Raw genomic sequence first — 14,754 nt, forward strand, 5'->3', positions numbered from 1 at the left:
ATTCTAGAAAGTGCATTGACAAAGCAGAGAACATAAGCTAAACAAGGTGTACAGCTGAGCTCTATCAACAGTTTTCAAGAAAAAATGTATGTAGGGTGTGTGGTGAGGTGGGCTGAGTTAAAAAGATGACACGAAGCCTAAGATGGCTATTGAGATTGTATAAAAGGCAATTGAAGATCTTCCCAAAAGACTGATGAGCAAATGTAAGAGCATTTGGGAAGACAAGTTTACCTGAAGGTCTGTGCATTTGATTTGCCTGGGGGAATTTTGTTCGCAAAAACATTGTTGGGTATATATTGTTCCCTTGCCCTTCAGCTGAGATCAGACATACCTTGCAATTACAGAGTTTAAAAGCTTCTGGAATCAAATAGTATTTGTCAGTAGTTCAGTGAATGCCAAAAGAAGGTGCTCTAGCTCCTGTTTTTGTGTGAGTTAGAAGCCAGAAAGGACTTTTGTTCATGTTTCACAAAAGTGAAGTCGTGGTTGATGTCATGCCAAAGACAGTGGTCTTTGTTAACAATTTTAATGAAAACACAATCAGCATGAATAGTTCTCCAATATTTCTCTTTCTTATTTTGTCAGAGGTCATTATGCTTGCTCCTTTTGTACTCCTTATCACTGCTTGTAGCTTTTGTCACCAGCATTTTCCATTTCTCTTTCTTGTTAGTTTTCTCATCTCATTACTACTCATGTGGGCACATGCACCTGTGAAGCTAACCAGATTATTCCAGTTCCATATTTTTACGCTTTTCCATCTTCATGCTGGAGACTAGTCGTGCCAATAGGGGAACTTGTGTGTTTTACTGAGCAACTCCCATCAGCTGCAAAGCTCTGAGGGAAAAGGCCAGGTAGAGGTTTTTGACATTTGTTGCTATCGAATACAGATCAGAGGGATTCTGTAGGAGGTATTCTGACCACTACAGTGACAGGTATAAGGCGAGGAAGCTACTTAGACATAGGCACATGTACAGAGTAACCTGTAGCAGATGGAATGGCAAACTACAAAAGGTTTATATGAAGTCTTGCAATTATACCTGAAATTTCAGATGACATATGTCCAGCTTTGCTATTAGTTAAGTGTCGTACTGAGCTCTGGATAAACAGTTAGCTCCGAGTTGTGATTTAGTTGTACTGTTCTGAGTCCACAAGTGTGCAGTGAGAATTGACTACAACTCCATTTCTCCATCTTTGTTTTCTGAAATTGATGTCTACAACATAGGACTCCCATTTTATACTTGGGGCCACCTAGACATTGAGGTACCCTGACTGTAGCTGCTGAGTTGAAAAAGAGCTGAGCTCTGAAAACCACTTCCTGTCTTTTCTTGTTCTCACGTGTTACTCATTCACTTTTGAGCATGCTATTAATTCTACCAGCAAACTGGGCTCTTAGGTTGAGAATATTTGAAAGTGGGTGCATGGCAGCTTTTGCAAATGTCACCTCTCTGTTGAATGTTTGAAAAGTGAAGTCTGTTTGTGTGGGCTGTGTGTGTGTGTGTCTGTGTTGAGCTGGCACTTGTTTTTCTGGCTACCTCCCTGACCTTTCTTGCTCTTTGGAGAGAAGAGTGACATCTGTCAGAGAGGCCGTTACAATTCCAGTGTGGTTCTCAGCTGGCTGTTACCTTTCCATCCTTGTGGTCTCTTAGGTCAGCTTTGAGAGATCGTTTCTCTCTGAAATCTTCCCAGCAGCTTCTAGAGCAGTCTTCAGTAGCAATTTATGAAGGATGGGTGGTCTTCAGATATATCTATCTGAGAGAAAAGGGGGGCCTCTCTTGAAGGCTGGAGTTTCTCTTTGGTCAGGTTATTTGCTTAAGAGTCATTTTCGTCAATCCTTGAGCAAACAGAGTGAATACCTGGGTAATGTGCTCCTCAGGGTTTGAATACACATATATTACATACCCTTCTCTCACTAATCAGCGTGACACATTCCTTTGTTGGCAAACGGTTCCAAAACAAACACAATCAGTTCACTTAATTAGCGGGTCTGTGGGCTGTGCTTGGCAGACTCTTTACATCCTGCTCAACAATACAGCACAACAGTTTGCTGCCTTGAATGTAAGGGTGGGCTCACAAAGTCATAAGCTTTCTAATGATATTTCCTTTCTGTGGCTTTTCTTGGGAGGTGGTTATTCTGCACAGACCTTAATGAAAGCCATGATTCAGTAAACTTTTTTTTTTTTTTTTAATTGGCTCATCCTTTTGGATGCCTCTTCCGATCTGATTCCTCTGTCCCCCATTTTTCTCCCTTACGTCTTTCTTTCACATATTTATATGGGTTCATCTAAATTTCATAAATTCTGCATCTTTTCGAAGGTCTTTAAATCATGAAGAGTCTTTTTAAAGCCTACTGAGTTAATTACACATTTCAGGGAGCAAATTGCCTGCTAATGTAAACTCTCACAGCTCTGCTTTTACTGGAGCTCTGGCAACTTAAACAACCTGCACATCAACCTCCTATTTTATTTCTTGAACTAAATTTGCCTCAGGCTTAAATTTACCAAATAAACATATAAAATTATCCTATTATATTGCTAATTTTATTTTTACAAGTGTTGTGAAATGAGCTTAAATCTCTCTCTCTGGTTATCAACTGGCTTGTTAGAGCTATCCTTGCCTGCTTATTAGCAGCCAGGCACTGCCCCTTGAGTTGTTCTGGTATTGCTTGTTCTACATTAACGTGGTGAAAAGTTTGCTTTTTTCTCCCAAAATAAAAAATAATAGCAGAAGTGAAAAAAAGAGAAAGAAATTTTGTGTAGTGATACAGTCGTCCATGATATGTGATCCCATTTGTTTTATGATTTAGAACAATTTCGAACAAGTTTTAAATCTTAAGGAGTACTGAGAAAAATACTACTGGAGAGAGAATGGAATTACTCGTTAAAATGATTTTGTTTAATTGGATAGTTAAGTAATTATAGTTAATGTTAAGATTATTGCATGCTACCCAGTTAATAATGTCTTGATCTTGCCCAAGTGTTGGTATCTGAGTACCTACCCTCACAGATAATTTGTTGTGTTTCTCTGGTAAAATTTACTCTCTTGGTTAAGGCCTGGAGAGTTGATCCCTTGCCTTTTATGTTGTGACTGTAGTTGTGTGTGAACCAAAGAGAGTAGTTCTTTTGTGTTTGTATTCATTTATCAAGGCTAAACTCTTTTCACTTTGTGAAGTTAATTTGTTCTGCAGATCAGTTAAGACATGTAGACCTTTAAAGATACAAACCAGAAGACCCACGTTTAAAATAGACATGCCACAGAACAGGCTTGACTATATCAAGCAGCTTGAATGCCTCTATAATCTTTGGCCACCATCCTGATAAGACCTATGAATGCACTTAACTTTACACATAGCAAGAAGTTTTACTAAGGGCTCTGAGGCTGTGCTTAGCTTTATGCACATGCCAAAGTCTTCGCAAAATTATAGCTCTCTGTATTATAGATGGTGTGTCACTGGACAAAAACAGCTTGGAGTGTTTGGGAGAATGTTAAAGATAGATACTAGGTGGAGAGACTGAAATACATAGCATAAAGCATTTCCAGAAAATACCTTGGCAGAAGTGAAAGGCATCACTCAAAGTACATGATTTTCCCTATCACTTTGATAGGTTTGTTTTGTGTTAGACAGCCCTTCCCCAGACCCAGCTCCCCCGAGCTGTGCTAGTATTTTAGTACTTAATTTTTGAAAGAGCCAAGCTTATCGGATGTTGATAGTTTAAAAAGCTCATTCGAAGCACCCTGAAGGGATCTGCTCAGCACTTTCTTTAAAGAAATGTAGACACCCAAGTAGAAGCTAACTTCTCTTGATGATCTAATTTCACCTGAATCTGTCAAAACTGGTCAAAATTTTCTGGACCAAATCTGATTTTTGTCTGTGCAGGTCATTGCAGTAATTTCATCTAGAACACATAAAAAGGAAGAGAGTATACTGGCTTTTCATCAGTCATTGTATTTTGGAACTGGATTAGCTTTAGAGATCGGATTGGTGTTAATTAGAAGGTTCTGTATAAGGCAGATACTTATTTCAAGCTGGAAGGTCTCTTCATTGCTGCCTTGTGCACTTTCCCCTTAGCTGAACATGGCAGCCATCTCACTTCCAGTTTCTATTTTATGGCTTCCCTCCTGTGCCTTCTTCTTCACTCTAGATATCCCACTTGTCTGTCAAGACCTTTTAGTTTCCTACTACTACTTTCTCATGCAAAATCCCTTTTTAAGATGAACCTTCACCATCTCACAAGTACAGTTCCTTGTAGACTAGATATCAGCTTTTCAAATGTCCCTGAAAGCCAACACTACAACTCTTAAGTGGTCAGAAATTCTAAGATTACCTTAAGAATCTTGTTATTTATGCAGTTTATTTTTTAAACATTAAGTTCCTTTTTTTTTCCTTCAAGGGTCCAGGCAGGCATGTCTTCAGCATTACAGCAGAGCTATGAAATCTAAGTGCATTTGCCTTCCTCTTATTAAAAGCAAAAGTTCTAACTTAATCACAGGATTCCAAGACTCAAGACTTACAGAAAAATGCAAAATAGAAGAGTCATATAATAAAATTACAATGTTTGAGGGCAATGTGTTATTACTGTTAATAGTATTGCCTGACTCTGCTTTTAGGCTTTCAACCACTACTTTGTGAATACAATGCATTAATAATAGAAGAAGTAGAGAGGTTCCAGATCATGGTGTGGCATCTGGCAGAGGCAGAGGGTATATAGGGCCGAGTAATGTAAACACTTAAATCGCTGTGGCATCTCAGCCCCTTTAGTGGTTTGCAAGTAGTGCATGTGTAGGGCTTTTCTCCTTTCCAAGATGACTTGCCTCCACTGGCTGAAGTGTAATCACAGTTTCAGATTAAATGTGTGATTTTACAGATTTCTAGTGAATTGCTGTGTACAGGCCACATTGTTTGGTTTAGGATCTTTGAACTTAGACTAGTCACGAAGTGCGGTGCTGAGGTGGACAGTCAGTCCTTAATTCTCCTGCTAGCTGCAAGTCTGGAAATATACATAGATAAGTAGTATAAATCCCTGCAGCCACAGCCGAGGACAAGCTGAGGACACACTTCTCTCCTTAATCGGGAGTGACAGAGCTCTGCAGAGAGGTGTCTGAGACCTGCAGGATCTCTTTGCTCCTGCTTGACCCTACTGCCGCGCTTCATTGCAGTAACTCAGCCTGTGTACGCAACTATCATGGGAGGATAGTGGGTGGTTAAATCAAACAGTTCTTGTTCAGACATGGCCTGTAGCAAATTGTTCTATGAGCACCCAAAACGAAGGCCTGCTTGGCATTTTCTCTCCTGTCTGTGATTTCTCTGGGTCTGGTAAAGAAGTTGGCACTGAGGCTCCCCACACTGCCAGTGGAGCACTGGTGGCTTTCTGTCCCCTCCCGTGAGCTGTCTGCTTTTCCCCTAATATATGGGGCTTTAATATTTCTGACTATCTTGAACATCAGTTGGATGTATTTGACATCCAAGTTGATGTCCTTGGTAGTGTGTGCTGGTCTGACAGGATGGGGATACCCAGGGTGAGCCCTGGGCAGCGGAGCCAGGTAGGGACTCATTCATTCACTCTCTCCCCTGCTTAGGGCACTCCATCAGGGGCTGAGTCTGACCCGTGCTGGGTATAAGGGAGCATCGACACTGGTCTTAGAGTGTTCATGCAGGGACACTGGGTAGCGTGTCCTTCAGCCATCCCAGCATGGCATAACTAGAGCAGCAGCAGCACTGTTGGGCACAGACACTGTGTCAGGCTGTGGTCAGGGATGTCTGTGTAGCTGTTGCATGGGCGCTGTCCTCGTTGAGCTCTGTCCATGCAGGCTTGCAATCGCTGTACACCCCTTGCTAGCTGCTGCCTGTAACCAGCACTGGCTCCCACAACACACGAACTGAGCTGATGGTTGGCAATTACAGTTGTTGATGCTCTTTCTGTGTGCTCCTGAGCCAGCATAGGACCCAGCCATTCCTTTATAAATGAGGAGCACCTTCAGGCTCTGTTAGCATGTAACCCTCTGACAAGGAGGTATTTAGAAAAGAAAACTATGATTATGCTTTGAATTACCATTTCCACTCATGCCAGCTCCCTGAGCACTGGATTAATTGTTTAGAGTGAATTTCCAGACATGTAGTGATTTCAGGGACTGGGTAGACTGTGTGTCATAAAAGGAATTATCCTAGCAAGCTCCTTATAGGGACAAATCAATGCCATATCAGTGCCAACTTTCTTCCATTCATTTACTACATCAGTGTCCGGCCCTAGGCAGGCTCCGTGCGTTGGTTCCTAGGCAACTGTAATAATATTGCTGCACGCATGTGTCAGGCATTGATTGCCTTTGAGGCTTTTTTTTTGTGTTGTAAGTGAACACAAGCCAGTCCGTTTTCTTTTTTCTTTGTGTTCTGCTAAAGTCTCTCATAGTTTTGAAGGGCACATCTGTGATACTCACAGCTGAGTAATTCGGAAATACTTGCAGACATGCACGTGTGCATAGCATGGGATGGTGATCATGCTGAAATCCCTAGGCAAGCCTTCCTTAAGCTACTGTGGTTTGTTCCCTGGGCTGTTTTTTAGTAACCAAGTTACAGGTGGATTAGTATTTTAGGTGCTTAATGAATGTATAGCATTATCTAAAGAAAGTATAATGAACAACACTGTTTTTCTTTGTTTTTACTCTGCAGGAGGGAAGAAAAATAATAATCTGAAGAGTTTTAGGTAATGAAGGGCTAGGTCCTACATCAAATCCTTATTGACATTCCTTTTGAAGGGATTACTTACTTGAGCAAATGTGTGCAAGGCCTGGCACAGAGGAAGTGGTTCTCTTGTGAAAAAAAAAAGAGAGTTAGTATTTAAAACTACAAAAGAAATGATGGAAGGTGAATATGGCACTGCAGTGAGACAAGAGAGAGCTCTTTACCCTTCTCATCTCTTCTCATTGCTTCTGGCTGACCTTGAGCAAGTCAGTTCCCCTCGTTTCCCATTTGTGAAGCAGGAATTGTGGTATATCTGTCATCCACTCTTTGTTCATTCCAGGGATGATCAGCATAGCCATGGTCCACTTCGATTCCCAGCTTGGTTTTTGGAAGCCAGACAGGTGCAACCCATGTGTGTGGTACTGAAGCTGTCCTAATAAACCTTGCTGGTCCCAGCAGCTTCATCCCAGCACAGTCACTCTGGTCAGCCTGCCAACCTGTTTACCAGAATTTAGAGTTTACCAAGTATTGACATGCATATTTTTCAAATGCCCAGACTTGGTGAGAGATAGTTACGTTGGCATTTCTTCAGCAGATAATGAGTGGTTTTGTGCTTTTATTGTAGAAAGACTTTTCTTTTGTAACTAGAAATAAAAGTAATAAGAGCACTCTAACGCCTGTCTAGTCTGTCAGGCTGTGGAGAGCTTTGGCCTTTCTCTCATACACTTTTCAATGCAAGAGAAATTATTTAGAGTATTGAATAATTCTCTGTATTTCTATTACGCCAGTTTTCAACCATGTAAAACATCCTTAAAACATGAAACACCCTCTTTAATCTCAAGAGAAATTGAGTTGGTCAAGAAAGAAAAAGTAGAGAAAACACCAAAATAGAGGATGCTATTTCAGACACTGTCTGAGAAGGCTGAAAGTCAGTAGGAAAACAACATGTGGTGTTCTTCTTCAAATAAGGTTTGAAAAATAGCAAGGTGCTGTTAATATGCTATATCACAGCATCATCCTTTACGGAAGGAAACCTGAAAAGCCTGAATGGCTATGGACTCACGAGCTTATTAACAATGATATATAGAAATCTCACAAAAGATCCAGAGACTTCCTGGCCTATAGCCAAAGAAGAAGTTGGGATTCAGAAGTAGTACCTGAACTGTAAATTACCTATGACAATGAGATTTAAGGAAAAAATGACTAAGTGTAGTAATTTACATGAGCCTTTTGTAGACTACAAAATCTAATTTTTTTTCCCATGGAAAGAAAAACATTTGGGAATACTGAGGCATGAAAACAGCAGTAAAGAAAACTCTGAAACTCACATGTGGAGAGCTAGTTGGAGACCGGTTTTAGAGAACAGTTCTTGGTAGTGGCCTCTGTAAGGCATTGTGATGGAGCCTATCAAGGAAGACAAAACAACTGGCTAGCAGTTACAGGCAGAAAGATTGATGTTCTCCTCCATCCTTCAGCAGGAAAGCATTCAGCTATATAGGTGCATCTACACAGTTGCTTAGATACCCAGTTTGGCAGCCTGCAAAAAACAGTTTTTTAAAAAAATAAATATTTTTTTCTCCACTTTCTTGAAAAGTAGCAAAGGTAGTTCTTGTATTTTTTTGTTTGTCAGAACAAAAAACCATGCTGTTTTGTTTGTCAGAAGCTCTGCAAAAGGATCTGAAGAAAGCCTTAGAAATAGCTCTGTGAGATCAGTTTTCAAAAGGGAGTATCAATTTAGAAGTGCACGTGGAACACCCTTTTTCCTAACACAGGTGTTGCTGTTGTCTTCACAAAACACAGCTGCTGCTAATGCAGCTCCTGGATGCCTGTTTTTGCCACAGAGATGTACTGGGTGAGGAAGACAACTGAATTGTCTTGGCTGTATTGTGGTATGAACTGAGTTACATATATGCAGCTGTCATTGACAGATCAATCAGAGCCTTATAATTTCCAATATTTGTAAGATGGGTTTTACTTTTAGAACCCAGTTCAAGTTCAGATCAGTTCTGTTCACTGTTGTGTTGCTCTCCCCATCATTGTACCTATGGCTTCTTGATAGCATTTTAGCAGAAAGGCAATTTAAGCAATTAAGTTGTTGCACTTGTTACTTGAATTTAACATATGTAAAGGCACCAACGGCATCAAAGAGGGGCTTATTTGGAGCTTCAAATACAGTGAGGAAAAGTCAGTCTAATCACAGAGACAGAGCTCAAGAATGCCTTTAAGAATAAGCCCTGCAGCTCCAAAGGTGGTGATGCAGAACTGAATATGGGATCAACACCTGAAGCACAGCACAGCACTAATGTGCACTTTAGTGCCTGGTAATTGTTCTGGAGTGCAGGTTCCTGCACCAAGAGGGACATTCTGGCAATGTTTAACCATCTGACCTTGCAAGTTTGCATTTTACATCAAATCATTTGGGTGAGAGACCTCATTGCAGCTTTTCTAGGTTGCATTGTCCTTTGGTCTGTGTTTCATGTCATATGGAGAAAGATGTTTGTCCTGTTAAATACACAAATGCATTATTTGAAGAGCCATGTCTGTCTGTCCAAGTTCTTAATGACAAGGAAACGACTTCAGAACACATGAAGAAGCAGGAACAGTAGGCCGGTGTTCTTAGCACTCACAGCCCTTCCATTTGTGATGCTACAATGAAGATAAAATTATACATCAGGATTAAATAAGAAGCAATCTGTTTGCAATATTCTAAAATGGAATATAATTTTGGTGGGTTTTTGTTTGTTATCACTGCAAAATTTCTGCCAATGAGATTAGGAATGGTCAACCAGTTGACATTTTCAGGATCAGTTAAGACTGACTGTATCAATATAATGAAAAGCAATGGCATAGATGGCTTGAGCTAGTATAGCTCCATCGCTGTTAAAAGGAGTAACTTACCATTTACGCAAATACAGAGCAGGATCAGCATTAGCCCACATGTGGCTGAGTTCCTTTAGCAGTGAGGAAATAGAAGCATGCAGTGAAGGCTGACCCAGACATCCTCTCTGCCTGTCCCTGCAGAGAGCAAGAGGCAGCTTTGCACTCCAACTCAGAGCAGTGGTCTTTAGGCTACTGTTTTGTCATCATCTGCACACCGTGGCTGGGACTGGGAGTACATCCTCCTTCACAGGAGAAAACAGATCTTTCAGAGCTGCAGTCAGCAGCTGAGGCACCAGAATGGACTGACAATGGTCTTGGTGGCTGCAAATTTTCCCAGGGCTGTTCCCGTATTGAAGCAGTGCTGTGGGCTGTTTGCACTGCTATGGTTAGAGCCTCACAGCGTGGGATCCCAGTCAGAGCTTCAGCCGTTGTACCACCACTAATAAATAACAGTGCAGACATTTTTTCTCTCTTTTGGCTTTGAGCAATATGAGAGAAATTTGTTATTTTTTTTTCCAATGAGCTTATTTCTGAAACATGAATTCATATTAACTTAAACACAATAAATCTTTGCTTTCTCTATTGATAGCCTTTCACTGGGAGGAACAGGTGTGCTGGCTCCTCTCTCATCCTGCTGGCATCCATTTTAGCAGCAATTTTTGATAAGGTTTGTCACCTCATTGAGTACTGTGGAGAAATATTGAGTGAGCATAGGGAGTGGCAGTGCAAGAGCACAGAATTACACTCCTCATCAATCATTACCCTCTAGCAACTTCCAGGGCACTGTAAATTGCTGACTAACGAGAGAATTAGTTTGATAAAATCACCATTAGTGTCAGGTCAGAATGATGTAAAGTTTTAAAGACACGGCTGTCCTCTCTGTCTCTCCTTCATCCATTAATGCGTCTGTTCATAGAGATCCCAGTCCAGCAAAGCACGTAAGCACATGTTTAATTTTAGGCAGATCAGTAATCCCAAGGAAATCACTGGGATACTAGTCCTAAGTATGTATTTATGTGCTTCACTGGATCAGGGCCATAATACCAATTCTTTTTTTGAGCACACAATGATAAATATCTCTGTGAGCCAGTTTCTTGATTCAAAAACAGTTTCAAACTCACTAGCTGGACATTAAAAAAAAAAAAAGAAGAATGTGTCAAGTTCTGGTGCTACAGAACATAGCAGTTAGCCAACGGAGCATTTTGCTTAACTTAGCTTCTTTAACCCTACTTTTCGTACTTGTTGAGTTCTATCAAATTCTGCCACCTAGAAATCTGCCCCTGAACTTCTGCATAGCCTTCTCAAAGCTTTGCAGTTATTAAAATTCAGACCATCTTTGGTTGTTCAGAACCAGGCATAAAAGCTAAAGCCAGCTCGAGAACTGCTTTTTCAAAGTTATAGGTAAGATGCAGATGCAGCTAACATAGTTAATGAAACACGTTGTGTTATGGACTTCTCTCAGTGTTGCCAGACTGCATGCCAAATACTACAATTTGTTTTAAAGGTGGCTTTTATTTGCCTTATGGCTTCTCAGGGTTTAGGACTTGTTGCTTCATGATTTCAATTTTACTTCACAATCTTGAAGACTGTAACCTTATTTCTAACCAAAAAAAAAAAAGAAAGAAAGAAAGAAAGAAAAAGGAAAAACACCCAAAGAAACAAAAAGTAAGGATAACAATGGACGCTAGGATTCTCATGTGGTCATGGGACTACAATAACTGCAAATAAGGAAAGTGTGAGGCATTGTAAGACTTCCCACAAAATCACCAACTGACCAGCACCCTTCATTTATACTTAAAAACTGCCCTGAAGTTTGTTTTTTTGTTGCTTTCATTATTTGATTACACAACTGTAATCTAAGACTTCATATTCCTGACACCGTTAACCTTTTTTTTTTTTTTTCCATTTGGTTACAGAACTGCAGTAAGACAGTGACTTACTGGTCTGCTATACAGTCATTTGTATTGAAAGGCTGAGAATGTCCAAATGTTCAGCTCTAGTCCACTCCATCATAACCAGATGTTTCACTGCTCCACAGCCATCTAGAATTGGATGCTTGATCTACTGTGACATTACATCCATCACCATCTAGCCTGGTCTTTCACAGGCCATGGACAGAATGTCTGTCTACCATTCTGTGTTTTATTTTTACTTTGTGGAATTACTTATTTTCCTGCTTTTGAAATGGGCTTTCCTGCTTTACTCTTTCCAGAACAGCTGACCGCAGCACTGGAAGTTCATTGCCCAAACTGTCATATCTTGACTGTTCCAAATGCTGAAATATATCTTGATGGGAATGAATGCCATTATTCTTCATTTACAGATCAAAGTAGCAAACTTGTCTTTCATAAAACAAAAATTATGTCTATTCTGTGATAGACCTGAAAGCTAATTAGTAAGAAGACATAACTATTAATCCTTGTAACAATGTCTGTCTTTGAAGCAGAAGCATTGTGATAGATTCTCAGCAAGTGCATAAGGATGCAAAATTTTGCTAGTCCTGAGTAGCTTTACACCAGCAGAGGTGTGGACAAGCCACTGCCTTTTGATATTCCACTCTTTTGAAATGTAGCACTTTGAGCTACCAGAACTGTTTGAAGGATTGTCTACTGTCCACAATCCATGTGAAGTCCATTGCATGCTCTGGTCCAATTTTGTCATTCAATTTTGACGCTAATTTGTGTTTGCAGGTGTGAAAGCTGTGGTGCTGTCTTCCACTCTGAATGCAAAGTGAAGGCCGTACCATGCCCCAGGTGCGTGCGTAAAGAATTGCAGAAGAAGCAGAAATCCTTCTGGAGGCGACTGAATATGGATGAAAACTTCGAAGAGTCTTGCAACATGTTTGAGTTGTCGTATCAGAACACATGAGTTCCTTAAGGCAGTGGCCAGCCTGAAGAGAGCCTCTTCCCCAGCTGCCAGGTCAAGCAACCTCTCAGCTTAGCCAGGCAGAAATCTTTTTGCAAAATAATATCTGATCTTCTTCATCTGTGAATAGCAGCTGCCAAAGTGGCCATAAAGCCTTGTTGGCTTTGAAATATCAACGGCTCAACTGCATTTTGCATTGAAGTCCAGCTGCTAGCTCTTATACAAAATGTGGTTTACTTGAAATGCTTCAGGTCTAGCTAATTGAGCACCCAACTTTTTCTTTTCCACCTCTGGAGAAGACTTTTCCTCAAGACAGAAAATATTTGCTGCCATGAACACATTATTTTTGATGTTGTTCATTCAGAATTGACGAATCATATACTTATTTATGTGTATTATTTATTATTAGCCTTGGCAGAGGTTCTGGTAAGGTGTTTGTTTCACAGAACCTCATAAGGCAGAAATGATATTAAGCCTACCTGCTACTTTTGACATGGACATGTTTCCATTTCCTCATGTTTCCAGAGAGCTATTTCTAAAGGATCAGCACATTTACATGTCACTCCTCCCCAAGGAAAGAAAAGTATCTCCCATCAAACCTTATTCAGGATGTTTGCAAGCGTAAGATGCAGAATAATTCCTTTAGCTGTGCTTATTTATAACCACCCCAGTGGAATATTACATAAGCAGATAAGCAGGGTACTTGCTGCTGTTCTTATTCAGGCTGGGTATATCTGTCAAGCTCTGTCACTAAAGTCCATTCTGCTTTACGCTACTTATTCTTGATCTATGTGGGGCCACATCCTCAACTCCAGTAATGTGACTTTCAAATCTCCTGCTAGGCTTGCAGACATTTCAACTGTCTACATTGGTTTTGTTTTTGTCGTGTGAAGTTTACTTTACATGTTTTTCTAACCTGATACTGGTAGACCAATAGTTGGGAAAGTGAACTTGCCCAATTTTGCTAGAAAATACCCTCAAAATTGTGAAACATTAGTTTGCTGTGTTCATGTGCAATTTGTGTCCTGAGTTCTCTGGGAGCACTAGAGGATTCTATACATCTCTGGTGATTCATGTGGTGGAGAGTGAACTTCTCAAGGTATGGTTCTGCCTCGCAAACCTGGAACATAGGGAAGTACTAAACATCGTAAATTACATATATTGTGAAAGATTTGACTGGAGAGATGTGTGTCATCACTAACAGTGTTCAGTTCATTGTGTTTTCACCTTCAGTGAACACTTAGGGATCCTCCTCACTCCAGTCCACATTTTTAACTTTTTCTCCAGACCCTGCAGTAATATGTGTATTAGATGCATATGAATACATTCATATTTATATACACATATATATATACAGCAAGCAAATATGATTTCAGAAGAAAAAAGCCAGTCGCATGTGCATTTTCCTTCTCTCATGTAGGTTTGTTAAAATGCAGACTACTGATCTTTGCTTTCTATATAATATGCAGGCTGTTATTATATTCAAGGCAGAAAGCAGTCTTGATCATTGAAGCAGCTCACTAATTGCTAAGTATTTTAAATAAAAGAACGGGGTACATCATGCTTGCATTAAAGTGCAGAAAGTTACACAATGGACTGGTATTGGAGTACAAATGGTTGCCTTTTCCAGCCTCCAGTTGAAGAAAGTAGCTGAATCTGAGCTTTCCCAAATTTGAGCGCAACTTTATGTGTATATATATAGAAGCATGTTTATATCTGTATTCATTAGACAACCAGTGCCTTTCTTTTCCAGAAGTCCTCCTCCCATTGGGATTCTTTGGAAGAAAGTAGGGGGTTTTCCATGTTCTTGGCAAAGTAGTATAGGGATTCCCATATTTAATGAACTTGGTGAATCATGCACCTTTGTCACTAAAATTAGTATTTCCCCTACACAGAGGCATCTTTGTTTCATTCAGCTCACTGTTCTTCATATGAAATGAGTTGGTTTCAGCTATCATCCTTAAGGATATAATGTTCCTTTAAAGTCCATTCCCATGCAAAGAACTCCCTGCACGTTCACATATGCAAACACAGGGGAAGTCTTGTGGAATTAGTCATGCAAACAGGAACTGCAGTGGTACTGGCAGAATAAACAGTACACTCCCATATTTTTCAGCATGTGTCACTACAACCAGCCCTGTGGCAAAGCCAGTAGCTCTGAAACTGTCAGAATCTGGCAGGTACTATTTTGAATTAGCTCTAGACATAATGGTGGGTCATGAAAGAAAAAAGAAGTGACATTTTCCATATCATAATGCTTTTGAATTTAAGATATTTTATGGCATTAGTTCACATCCAGCCCAGTTTAGAGAGAGGTGCTTGTGTGTACTGTCGAGTAC

General features: G+C 40.3%; 1 protein-coding gene across 1 annotated transcript in view; it reads left to right on the forward strand.

Moving 5' to 3' along the window:
• The window catches only part of PLEKHM3 (pleckstrin homology domain containing M3), an 84,102-nt gene extending 70,336 nt beyond the window's left edge, over positions 1-13,766 (forward strand). The window contains exon 8 of the mRNA XM_035569251.2: positions 12,241-13,766. Coding sequence (XP_035425144.1) covers positions 12,241-12,418 — 178 coding nt within the window. The 3' untranslated portion in view covers positions 12,419-13,766. The remainder of the gene's footprint in view (positions 1-12,240) is intronic.
• The last annotated feature ends 988 nt before the right edge of the window (positions 13,767-14,754 follow it).

Source organism: Cygnus atratus, chromosome 6 (genome assembly GCF_013377495.2).
Source record: "Cygnus atratus isolate AKBS03 ecotype Queensland, Australia chromosome 6, CAtr_DNAZoo_HiC_assembly, whole genome shotgun sequence".
Lineage (NCBI taxonomy): Eukaryota > Metazoa > Chordata > Aves > Anseriformes > Anatidae > Cygnus > Cygnus atratus.